Raw genomic sequence first — 12,825 nt, 5'->3', positions numbered from 1 at the left:
ATGGATGCAGCCACCTCTTTGGGATGTACCTCTAGTAGCCCCGATCCACTCTGGAGGTACCTTACAGAGCACGATCTGAAGCATGAAGGGAAGAAGAAACTCAAGATCTCAGGCAGAGAGCCGGTGTCAGTTCCTAAGCAAGTTTTTGGCTTGGACAAGCTGCATATTCTGGAGATGAGCCCGGAGCGTGAGAGCTGTCTGAGGCACCAGATGGACCTGCTGCCCCATGACATCAGCCACCTGCAGCACCTCACCTGCCTCTACATGGACTCCAACAACCTGAAGACAATTCTTGCTGAGATTGGCACTTTGAGCCACTTGGAGAGGCTCACTCTGAGCAACAACAGCCTGAGCTCTCTGCCCCCAAAGATGGGGGCACTCCAAAGGCTGCGCAGCCTCCACCTTGCCAACAACAGCCTCACCAAACTGCCTGCATCCCTCAGCCAGCTCAGGAGCCTCACCTTTCTGGATGTGAGTGACAACAGAATAGGCACAATCCTCTCCAGCATTCGGCATCTGGAGAATCTGGAAACGTTGCTGTTGCTCTTCAACTCGCTGGAGAGTCTGCCCAAGGACATCTGTCTTCTAAGGAACCTGTGCACACTTTGGTTGGGAAATAACCATGTACGGTCCCTTTCAGCATCTTTTAGAGAGCTGGTGAACCTGCACTGGGGAAGCAGCTACTGTTCATGCAGTTTTGAGGGGAATCCACTGGAATATCCTCTCCCTGAAGTCTGGAGCAGAGGCTCTGAGAAGATCAGAGGCTATTTCTTGTCATTTTATAGGATTCACTGAAACTAGGCAACTGGTGTCAGTCCTCTAGGAGTGGCTGAGATGGATTTATTCTGTGTAAATCAACTGTATAAGCAAAATGTGTTTCAGGAAATGTCTGATGGAATCTGTGGAGCTCAAAAGCTTCTTCTCTGCTCTAAGGTGATTTTTCTGGCAGTCTTTTTTTGGGCAGCAGTATTGAACGGTGGCATATACCCTTCAAAAATTCATTCAGGGACAACTATAACCTTTTGTTATTTATAGCTGCATAGACCTATCTCAGGAAAGGCTGCAGCCAAATATCCAATCTGATAAAATGAACAACAGTTTGTCTGGGAGGATAAAGTCAGATAAAGAACTGGTGGTGTGTAAATAGCAACAATCTGTACTGTTTATTCGCAGTCTGCATTGGTGCTTGAGTCTGGACTTGAAGTAAGTGCAGGCTGAGGTTTAAGGAAACGTTTAAGGCCATACTGACTTGCAGATATGGCTCTGCTTCAAGTAGCTCAAAAACTCATGACTTTACATGGTATTTTACATCCAACACACAGGTTGAATCAATTGAGGCGTCTGCCTGGCTTTGGATAACAACCAACCTGTGTCCAGGTCCCACAGCTTATAATGAAAGCTATGTCTCGATTGATTTCACAGGACATAGCATATTTCTTACTCTGCTTCTCCTGAATAACAGTTACAGTGCAGGACTGTCATGCCTTCTGGAAGCAGCATGGACCTGGAGTTGATGTGGCAGTCCTTCCAGAGCAGATCTTAGTGCTGTTGCTCAATGGAGCTTGGTGATGTAGGGTGTAGCCCAGGTTTAGAGCATTCAGCACTAGCAAAAACAGTTTCCAATTCTACCGAGGCTGGGAAAATATTCAGGGACATTAAAATATGAGTATGTTAACTTCCTGCAAGGGAACATTTCTGAGAACCCCTGTCTATAATCATAAAAGCCTTCATCAGTGTTTCATTATGAAAATCTGCTGAGACTCCTTTCTGTTTCATTTTGCTCTCTCCTCCCCTCTCTCATCAGCGTTTTCCTCCCACCTCTGCTTAGCTTTGCTCTTCGTGGGTGTTTTCTCTGCGGCTACTCCCTCTGACGTTATCTTTGCTTTTCATTATTTTCTCATCACCAGCCTCTCATTCCCTTGTCAATGCTTTTCTTGCCCTCTCTCCTTTGTTTCCTATTTCTCCTTTGGCCAGCATACAGAAAGCTGCAGCTCTATGTCTTTCCTGGAAAGAAAGGCTGAGTCAGGCCTGCTGGGAGCTGAACATGTTCTTCCAGAGTTCACAGACAAAGAGCTTAAGACATTGATACACGGACCATTAAATCTCTTGTTCAGTCATTTTCTTCTCCCCGTAGCAAAGACTGGCACAAGGAGAATAAGATCTGAATCAGTGCAGAAATTTTACTTGGTGACAAAAGCACAACTCCAGATATTCTTAGCATGAAGTGATTTTTACACTGCTCTGCCCCTGATCTCTGTGAAGCTTTCAAACCCGCTGCCATCTTTTTGGTAGTACCAGATTCAGTACAGAAGTTTGTCACACAGTGATAAATCAGTGCATGGCAACAACAGGCATGCAATAACTGAACACCAGTTTGTTTCCTGCAGCTGGTTACGTGTAAGATGTGACATAGGAAAGAAAGGAATAAAGTAACTGTGGTGCCTTGCTCACTTGGCCCTTTCTGTGGCAGCATGGAAAGTCAGAGATGGAGGAGCAGGACAACGAGCTGCCAGTCTTTTGCCCTTGGTTGTTTTACCCTGTTGTTTTTCCGAGGAGATTTGAAGCATAAGGGACGGTGTGTGAAACTGGTGCTAGGTCAGACAGGGATATATCAAGGTGGCAACACTAAGGATGATGAAGTACTGGGGGTTTGTTCTTGGTTTTGCCATTGTTCCATTCTTCAGACTCAAACTAGTCTGCTGTCTTATTTCCCTATTCCTCCCACCCTGTCAATATGTGCAATCATCCTGCATTTCTAAAGCTTGTTTGGTTTAGAAGATGAGTATAAAGGCAGTACCAGCACTGGGCCACAAACAAAGACAAGGTTATTCCCCTGTTTTGGGACATGTGTGGGAATGAAGTTCTAGTAACTGTGGTCTTTTTTAGAGGCTTGTGCCTAATACAGTGAATCCTTCCAGGGTATCATCTTACAGAAGTGGTACACAGTTTCTCATGTCCCATGTCAAACTCTTTGCATCCTATCTTTGGATCCTACATTGCAGAAAAAACAGTGCATTGGGCTTGAGAACCCATTCCAAATTTTGGCTATCTTTCCTTTCTGCTTCTTGGCCAGTGATTCCCATAGCACAAACTGACTTTAGCTTGTTTGGGGGGTTCATAACGTCTCACAGCTTTCACCCTTTGCTTTGGCCGATGAGGTTTCCCATGCGTAGTTTAACCAGTCCTCTCTCAAAAAACACAGCCATAATATCTGAAGCTTGATTGGATCTGTTAATAATGTACCTGTCATGCTTGGGAGTGTATGAAGCTAAAAAGGGGGTTAAAGCCTTCAAGAAAATGTAATCTTTAATAGAAAGTGCAAATACATTTACTGTAATTCTCCAGGCATTGGGATCAAGAGATAGTCTGAGAAATTAATGCAAGTGAGGGCACTTTGGCCATACATCAAGCTGCTTGAGCAGACTGAATATGTTATTCAGCTAGAAGAAATTCTGTCCTGACACCATGTTGTCTGTCACCTCTTCCTTAGTTCTGATTGCTTCCAAAATCCCACTTCCTAAAGTGGAAACCCCAATAGTGCATATGCGCTGCTGTATTCTGGCATCTGTGTCAGCGGCATAGCTATGCAGAGCAATAACTAGATCTTGGTGTTGTCATTGTGGTGGCATTAAAATCTAATCTCAACCTGCTTATCCTGTATTTGTGGTACAGTCTGTATTGTTGCTAAGCACCCTTTTTCCTTTTCTTATTAAAACTTCAAGCAGTAATATCAAAGAATAGCAAACTGCTAGGATATAGGCCCTTGGTGGAAAGACCTAGATATAATCCATACCCAGGGGGGAGGGGGAGGAAGGAGAGGGGGGAACTGTTAGAGCTGACGTTCAGCACTGATAGGAGTTGTGCATGCATCTTCCTTCACCCCATACTGCAAACAGACTGGCATAGGAAGAGAGCATCGTCCCCTGGAATTGTGTAAGACTGCTTTGAACTCTTGAAGCAGAGCAGTAATGAAATGCAAAAGCAGTGAGTGAAAAAAACTCCAAACAGAAATTCAGAAGAATAATATACATAAGGGCAGAGGGCTCTTTAATTTAATATACAAATATGTAACACTTCACAGGCTGGTAGCTCAAGCCAGACAAGTTCTGACTACAGATAAGCTGCATATTTGTAATGCTGGAGAGTTCACCTGAGGATAAGGCAAATTCTCTACACCTGAAGTCTGTAAAACCCACAGTCTAGCTCACCTGAAGGTATGACTCTAACACTCCACCTTGTTTTATGCAAAGTGAAAGCAACAAAGGCTCCTTCTGTTCTTAGAGTATTTGGCTGCAGTCTATGGCTACCTTAAATCTAAAAGATTAGATCCCAGCATTTACTTACTTTTCCTTCAGTTTGCCTCTGGCTGGACTTCAGTGCCACCAGCCTCTCTGTCTGCCTCTGTGCTCTGTGCCTCATCTCAGAACTTGACAGTTTGACTCCAGAAATAACAATTTCTGGTGATGCATCACCGAGTGGGTGCAAGAGGCTCAGGTCTGACATGAATCCATGGGATCAATTGGTTTAATTATCATTGATCACATATGATCAGTCATTGTCAGAGGCTCCAGGTTCAACGCAACATGTTTCCCTACACTTGGACAATGGGTACTAGAGGAGAAACAAATCAATCTGTCACAAGCAACTGCCATATCATTGACCACATCAACTTGCAACGAAAGCCTAAGTAGCATGTCTAATGAAGATCACTCTAAGCAATACAAAGAAAGGTTTTTCACTTCTCAGAGTGTTCTGCCCATGAGCCAAGAGGCAGATAATAAATGGACTTAAAAAAATACTGCATCCATGCCATAGATATCTTACATTTGTTAAAGATCCCAGCTTTTTCTTTTTCTGTGGGGAAGCTACAGAATGTGTTGCCATTCTCACTGCCATGCGAACAAACTCTTCTTGAACAGTTCAGGCAGCAAGAAAACAGCAAGAGGGGGAAGGACTGATGCCATGACAAAAGCCGAGGTGGAAAAACCCACACAGAATCTCTGTACTGAAACTCACTGGGTTTTGTCAGATTTAAGTGTCTGACAGAGCCAGCCTGAGGCTCACTGCTGCTGAGGCTCCCAAAGTGATCGCACATCCAGTCATTTCATGCATGAACTTTACAAGGAGTTCCACTCAGTAGTGACTCTTACATCCAAGGTATTGGTTCAGCTGGGGTCAGACCATTAGCACAAAGTTATGTCTAAATATAAATCTCTCCAATACTTTACAAGTCTCACTGTTGAAAAGTTCAAGCTGAAAGTTCTTCCTGTAATGCAGACTTTTTCGTTTGATTGGTTTATTCCACAGAGACTTAGAAAGCAGATAGTTTTATTCCTGATATATAAAAAAGCAGATATATTTGCAACAAGCCTTTTATAAGTTTAGATTGGGAAGTTTAGATTTGATACAAGGAAGAAGTTCTTTACTGTGAGAGTAGTGAGGCACTGGAATGGGTTGCTCAGGGAAGTTGTGAATGCTCCACCCCTGGCGGTGTTCAAGGCCAGGTTGGACAGAGCCTTGGGTGGCATGGTTTAGTGTAGGTGTCCCTGCCCATGGCAGGGGGCTTAGAGCTAGGTGATCTTAAGGTCCTTTCCAACCCTAGCTATTCTATGATTCTATATACATGAAGCTTGTGGAAGAGCTCTTTACAGGAATCATAGAATAGAATTATTAAAGTTGAACAAACACCAAGCCCATCAGTGTCTGTACTCTGGCCATGTTTATCTCTGGTAAAGTTTTTCTCTGGACTATTGCTATGCATCTTTACTGAACAGTCACATTCAAACTGAATGCAATATAGCATCTGAAGTCTTCCTAGTGCCAAAGGAAGGACTACTGCACATCTTGAGAGTTGTCACACTGCTCACTTTTGTATGGTGCAGACTTCTCTTTTTTCACAAGCAATTCAGCTTGTCGTCTACTGTGATACCATACTTTGCTACAGAGCTGCTGTTGGCAACTTTTGGTATCTGTGTATTTGTACAAGCTGAATTTTCTAACCTTGTACTTGTCCCTGTTGAATTTCAGCTTTCCCTTCCCCACCCCAGACAGGTTATACAATACTTCAGAATCATTCTGAATTCAGACTCTGTCCTCTTGTGCTCACAGTGCCTCCAAGTTTATGCCATCTGAAAATTTAATAACCATACTCTCTTTTCTATCATCTAATTCATTAATGAAAACACATGCCAAGACTGAATCCAGAACAGCCCTGGCTGAACTCTACTTTCTACATCCCTCTACTCTGACAAAGCACCACTGATAGCCTTTCTGATACCTTATTGCACCCAATTGATCATTGTCTCACCTAGACCATACTGCTGCAGCTTGCTTATGAGAATGTCACATGCAACCAGCTTGAAAACTTTAGTAGTGGTAAGATTTGTGACAGCTACTTTTCCTTCATTCTTAGAGCCTATTACATTGCTAAAACTGGAGATTAGATCAGTTCAATGCAATTTATTCTTGACAAATCCGCACGTCCTTGTTGCTACAAGGAGTTGCCGCTGTGACTTGTTATCTTACAGATGCTTATGAAACATGTATCTGTTCCAGACTTTTTGCTAGGCTTGAAGGCAAGTGAGGATCATCTCCGATCTCTTTTCCCCAGCTAAACCAAAATAAAGCAAAACAAACGAACAAAAACAACAAAAAGACATGCCTTTTCACTTAGATTATATGTATTCTTTATAGATACCATGACCTTTCGGTCTTGGACAGGCCTGGTGCTGTGTGAAACAGCTATATTTAATACAACAGCTACTTGCTGCTTCAGCCTCTGGAGAAAGAGCCAGGGCTGGCTGGGGACCAGAATTCTAGCAGAGCTCATTAGAACGCAAGAACATCCAAGCTGGAAGGATGTGGTAGGGTCTGTACCATGTTATGTCCAGTCCTGATGTGTACTGGATGGCCCCATAGTGGTAGTGCAGGACTACAGTTTTTCTGGCACTTCGGGAAGTGCAGCTCAGGAACCTGTGAGAAAGCATTAGCTCCCATTTCCCTTGATTGCTGTTCAGAGGACTTCTGCCTGGTCATGGATCAGGGAAAAGGCAGTCGCTGAGAAGGAGAAATGACACAAGTCTCGAGGTAGTTAATCCATTTCTGTCCTGTCAGATGGGAGCAGTCCTTGGCTTTTCTTTCTGTTTCTTACTTTCAAATAGATGTCCTTAATCCTATTTCTTAGATTTGGAATGGACCTCAATCGCATGCAATTTCAAAGAAGGCAGCAGAAAACTGACAGTTTTGATCCTGATATAACTGGCTTCAGTTGCTCACAGAGTGCATCTGTGTGTGTTCCCTGGGCAGCTATGTCAGCTAGAGGATATCTGCACCCTTCCACTTGTAAAAAGGGTGTTTCAGGTCAGCCCAGACATCTTCTTTTGATCTAGATGAAAAGAGGATTCCTTTTTGTTATCTACATTACCGCTGGCTGTTAGGAGGCTGGCCCTTTGCCTTGGGTCTGTATGTCCACTTAAAAAAAAGAGAAAAAAAGTTTAGCTCACATGGGCTAAACATCTGCCAGACTGATTGCTTTTGCATAGTTTTCACACATAAAATACTGTTGTACTTCAGTTGTTTTTAAACATCCACACAGCAGTATCAGCATGGTTCTGGGTCTGGTTACTATTTGCAAAGTTTCCTTTTCAGATGTAAAACAGGCCTTATCTAGACTGAATAACCATGATTTATTCATAGAATCATAGAATCATAGAACAGTAAGGGTTGGAAAAGACCTTAAGATCATCTAGTTCCCACCCACTGCCATGGGCAGGGGCACCACACACTAAATCATGTCACCCAAGGCTCTGTCCAGCTTAGCCTCATAGAGCATTAATAAGCCCAAACTATCCTTCTTTCTAATTGTGAGGTTCAAGCACTTTGCCCATGACCCGGATTCCTTCTTCCAGTGTTTGAAGAGGTCAGAGTTTGTGCAGCTGAGGAAAGTTATACAGCCTGTTGTATATGGGTCTGAGAGGGAGAGCTCTCTCTAGACCACTATTGAGCTTAGGTCTATCAAAAAGCAACCTGCCCTTCCAAGAAGTTAGATAGATGACCCTGCTTTTTCCTTCCAGTTCTGTGCTCTGAGTTGTCTCTTTGCCTAATAGACAGTGTTAACTGCACCAGCTAAACTGGTGCTCTATAGATCTAGACTGTTTATGTTTGAAATGTTAAGGCTACTTTTCTTCAGCTTTTTGTTCAGTGGTTTGTACTGTACAGGCCAATACTGGCTATACACAGTTCTGACACATTCTGCACAGTCATATACACTGGGATATTATTTTGTTTCCCAGAAAACTTCTGATGATCTCACTGAAAGAAACTAAAAAAGAAAATGAAAGAAGTTATATGATGATGTGGGTCTGTGTGCATGTGGATTCTGCATCCTTATTTAGCAGAGCCATTAGGCAGATGGCCTGCATGGATCCCAGTTCCTCAATATGTTTTAATACTCAAAGCACTTCGCAGACTCTTCTGGACATCATTGTGTTCATGCCAGACCTTCAGATGTTTCTTCAGACAGGAAGGATAATAACGGACTGACATTATAAAGGAAAACTAACATTTGCTTTATTTGAACTACGTAGATTGTCACTGGGAATGGCTTGCATTTCAGAGTGGTTGAAAAAACCCTAAGCCAAAATGATTCTTCTCTCTAAAGAGCTGAAAATATCGTAGGATATTCTACAATTAATTTTCAAAATTAAACATGCTTTTTAATTGCAAAAGTCCTCCCTTGCCACCCCCCAAATAAATCAGAGTAGTGTTTTATTTCAAAAGATTCCAAAGTTCACCTGTAACTTCTCTTATGGCAAACAATAGCAACAAACCTACCTCTTATTTCCTTTTTCTTTTTGTGGACACTGCAGGTATCTGTTGGCAAAACATAGACCTTGTTGTTGCGGCAACGAAGTGAAGGTATTTTTTTAGCTAGTCCCTTGGACAAAAAGAGGTAAGCTACAGTCTGCAGTTAAGTTGATGTTTTCAGAGCTGCAGGAACATTCAGAGGTCCAAAGACTGATTCCCTCTTATCTTCAACATCAATTGTAATCTTAGTCTCTGAAACTGGTTGTAAAGAACTCCTCAAGCACATGGTTTCAAACCGGTTCCCACTGAAGATGTCTCCATGTGGCAGTAGCTCTACGCATTACCAGCCTTATTGGTGCTTCTTGGAGAAGAAATGAGGACCAGAGGGACCCTAGAGCAAAGGTCTCTTCCAAGGGAATTCCTAGCAGGGCCAGCTTGCTAAAGCTGACAGGTACTTCCTTGAATAAGCTGCTCTAAGGTACAAACTGCTCTGTGGGTAGGGTTGATTATATATTTTCTGAAAGCACTTGTCAGCACTCTTCTGCAGGCATCTCCTAGCAAATGGGTCCTATGACCCTATAGCTGGGGAACTGTTACAGAAACAGGCTGTAGTAGGCTCTCATATTTAATATCTACCACAGAAAAATCAACCATCTCACCTATAAATCCCTGCCTTTCACTTGAATCTGCAAACACAGAGGTCTAAAACAAGTCTTTAAACATTGAGGCCAAACAAAATTTTGGAGGTGATATAGCAGCATTAATTGCACACCATGGTGCTCAGTGACCATTTCTGTATATGATGGTCCATGCCTGTGATCCTCTGGTCAGTCCATACAGCTGAACTACTTGGTCTCTCCTGGCTATACACCTAAGGAAAAATCCTGAGGGTTTATGCTGCTGGAAATGGTGCTTGGAAACACCGTTCTTGTAGCACTAGTTTGTTGTATGCTTCCTGAGCATGAAAGTTGGAGCTTACAGATGGATTTTCCTGCCTAATTTCCTGAAAATGAAACTCCCCCACTCTCAAAATTCCCCAAAGAGCTTAAAGCCTCAAAACTGGGTTGTATTACAACATGAACCAGGGTGCTACTCTTTTTAAACCCAAGAAAGCTCAGGGTAGAGAGAACAAATGGAAATAGGTTTATAAGCACATCTCTGCACTGGCAATGCAGCCCTTAATTTGAGATTTGTTGTCTCCCAACTAATCTTTCAATAACTTCTGGGATTGCAACACACTGCACATTGTAGCCGCTGGAGTAGTTTCTTTTCATCCCTTATTAGTCCTGGCTGCATGTCTCCAGAAGAGGAGCCATGCTGGTTCAGACCAAGGGTTATCTTGGACCATCTGTGCAGTATTCACTCTCTAATTAGGGCCATCAAAAGTAGCCTGAGGAAAAATAAGAACAAGGGGAAAAGCATTTAATACTATCCTCTAATGCTTTGCTACTTTCTGAGTATTTATGGTTTAGGAGGGACCTTAACTTGATATAGCTTCTCTGCTTAACAGGTAATCCCAGGATCGCTCTTCTAGCACCAGTCCAGTCTACCTTGAGTATACATCAACTGATTGCATCCACACCATCTTTGGCAAGGAGTTTCCTAAATCTACAGCCCATTTCACAAAGAATCATTGCCTTTTGAGGCCCCACTTCACAGTATTCTGAAAAGTCAGTTTCTATCCACCTCCTTTATACTGCTTGTAGGATACGGGCACCTTCTACTTCCTGCTCATGCTGCAGCCTCCCTCCTGGCCATGTTTTTTCTCTGATCATTCCACATGTCGTCTTGAAAGCTTTTCTCTTCCAGACATGTTTAAGTATTCTAAGGCAACCACAAGCTTCTCCCTTCTTTCAAGTGGCCAGGTTGTTGCATCAACAGCAAAAAGAAAAGAGATGGTTTGCTGTCCTACTGCTCAACTTTAGCCTTTGAAAGGAGAACACATAAACAACACGTGACACACATATGACTGGTCTCAATGAGGGTTTTTTTTTTACCATGGTTTAAGGAATCTCTTCTTTTTTTTCCATTTTAGCAGTTTTTCTTTGCTCAAAAAATGAAAAAAAGAACTATTTTGGGGGCAGGTATGTTAATTAAAACTAAATATGTTTGGAGCTGATTTACAAAGTCTCTATGAGATAAAGGACATTCCAGTAACACTAAAAAGATGAGATGCAGAGTCATCCAGTATGGAAGTGTAAGGTAGAGCTATGCTAAAGACTGCTTTAGTTCCACTCACTTCTGTACAGCTGCAGCAATTTACCACACTTGACCTTTAGCATGAGATTTAGAAAGGAAGTGTTTGATATTCTGCTCTATTTGCAAGAAACCCATGAGGCAGATAAGTAACACTGCTGTCTTTTCCAGATTGTTCCCTGAATAATTTATTTGATACACAGTCAGAATTCAGGCACCTTGATTTCTTGCTCAACAGTCTCTTAAGAGGGTAGAGCATGCCATTGAACACAGTACATCTTGACATCAGCTCATATGCTTCTGCTTTCGAATTCTCCCTAAAAGTCCTTCAAGAATTATACTGAGAATCAACGCAAAGCTATTTTTTTTAGAGAGAAAATTCATGTAGCTTGTTAAAATAGGTGGAAATCTGCCTATCCTGTGGGTTAGCATTCTGGCTTTGTTTCCTCCAGCACTTTGCATGACTTAGGAATCAATTCTAAATTTCACATGAACATGCCTCTATAGGAATCCTATCATAAGCAAGCTGTATAGTCTGCAGCAAAGAAATGGATCTTTTCTGCAGTAATCACTGGGGAGTGGTGCTGGCCATATATCATAGATCACATCAGAGAGCATTTTCTACTGGTTATTCTGGAACCCAGAATTCTTTCAATAATGGATGAGAAGGACATTGATTTCATTCTTGCCATGCTCATTTTACGCTAGAATTTCAAAATACATACCCAGATATCTGCATATAGCCTTCCAGCACTATTTCTGCCTTTTTAAAAGACAGAATGGGAATTGCATTTCTGTGAATTTTAAGGCCTGAGCTTTTCAAGACCATCACTCTATCAGAGTACTAAAACAGATCAATCCATAAGCTGCAAGATAAAGCTCCCATGCTGGAAATTGCACTAAGAGAAGGCTGCAAAGCTGCCCATACAGTGTTTTAGGCAATGTTTCAGAGCTAGGGTATGATTATAAGCACTGGGGCAAAATGACCAGTTTTCAGGAAGAAGCCTCTCAAAGGCTGCATCTAGGTCTTTAAGAAACAAAGTTGCATTCATGCACTTCAGTATGTACTAAGTATGTAAGTCCAGAACTGAGTCTACAATGCTGGCCACTTTAGATGAACAATACAATGGCTTTCCTACAGAAGAACTTCTTTCATTATTAATGGAGAACATAGACTTTCTCTTTAATACTCCCTCTTGCTGTTGAGTGATATCTATTGACTAAATCACAAGTGCTTTTCATTTCGCATGATTACTTCGGGTCTTTTTAATTCTTTTCTTATTTTTCTACTAACTTTGTCCATGAGGCAAGGTGAAACCAATAATAACCTAGGCAACAGAGCTGGATTTTGTAGCATCCATTGAAGCATGTTAACTTTTGTCCAAAATGGTGTCCAAAATGAAAATAAAAATAGGCATTCTTGCACCATTGTATTGGCGTTTTGTTTGTTTGGAGGTTTTTTATTCCATCATGTAAGTGAATTTTATGCAGCATTCAGTACATTGCTGATATATAAACTTGCTGCAGATAGCAGTGCTAGAGAGAGCAGCAAGGATCAAGAGCTACAGTATTTTTGTATAGAGAAATTCTATAAATGAAAAAAGTGCTATAAAAATACAAGATATGAATACATTATGGCTTCCTCAGCTTTTAGAGGTGTCTAAGGGTTCAGTAAATGTAATTACTTCAGTCACATGCTTTCTTGATGCATGTTAACAGAACAGAAGGAAGACAGTGACCAATAAACTCCTTTGGTCCAGACTTTGTTCATACATGGAAAACAAATTGCCTAACTAAATACTTTTTGCTGCCTTCATGGTGATG

General features: G+C 41.9%; 1 protein-coding gene across 1 annotated transcript; it reads left to right on the top strand.

The window, feature by feature from the left end:
* LOC136009069 (leucine-rich repeat-containing protein 30-like) lies at positions 1 to 795 on the top strand. The gene has a single exon (XM_065669157.1). It carries the CDS (start codon positions 1 to 3, stop codon positions 793 to 795), a length of 795 nt encoding a protein of 264 aa, XP_065525229.1.
* Positions 796 to 12,825: the final 12,030 nt, after the last annotated feature.

The sequence above is a fragment of the Lathamus discolor genome, chromosome 2 (assembly GCF_037157495.1).
Source record: "Lathamus discolor isolate bLatDis1 chromosome 2, bLatDis1.hap1, whole genome shotgun sequence".
NCBI lineage: Eukaryota > Metazoa > Chordata > Aves > Psittaciformes > Psittacidae > Lathamus > Lathamus discolor.
The sequence above is the reverse complement of the archived record's forward strand: the minus strand, read 5'-3'. Positions and strand labels throughout refer to the sequence as shown.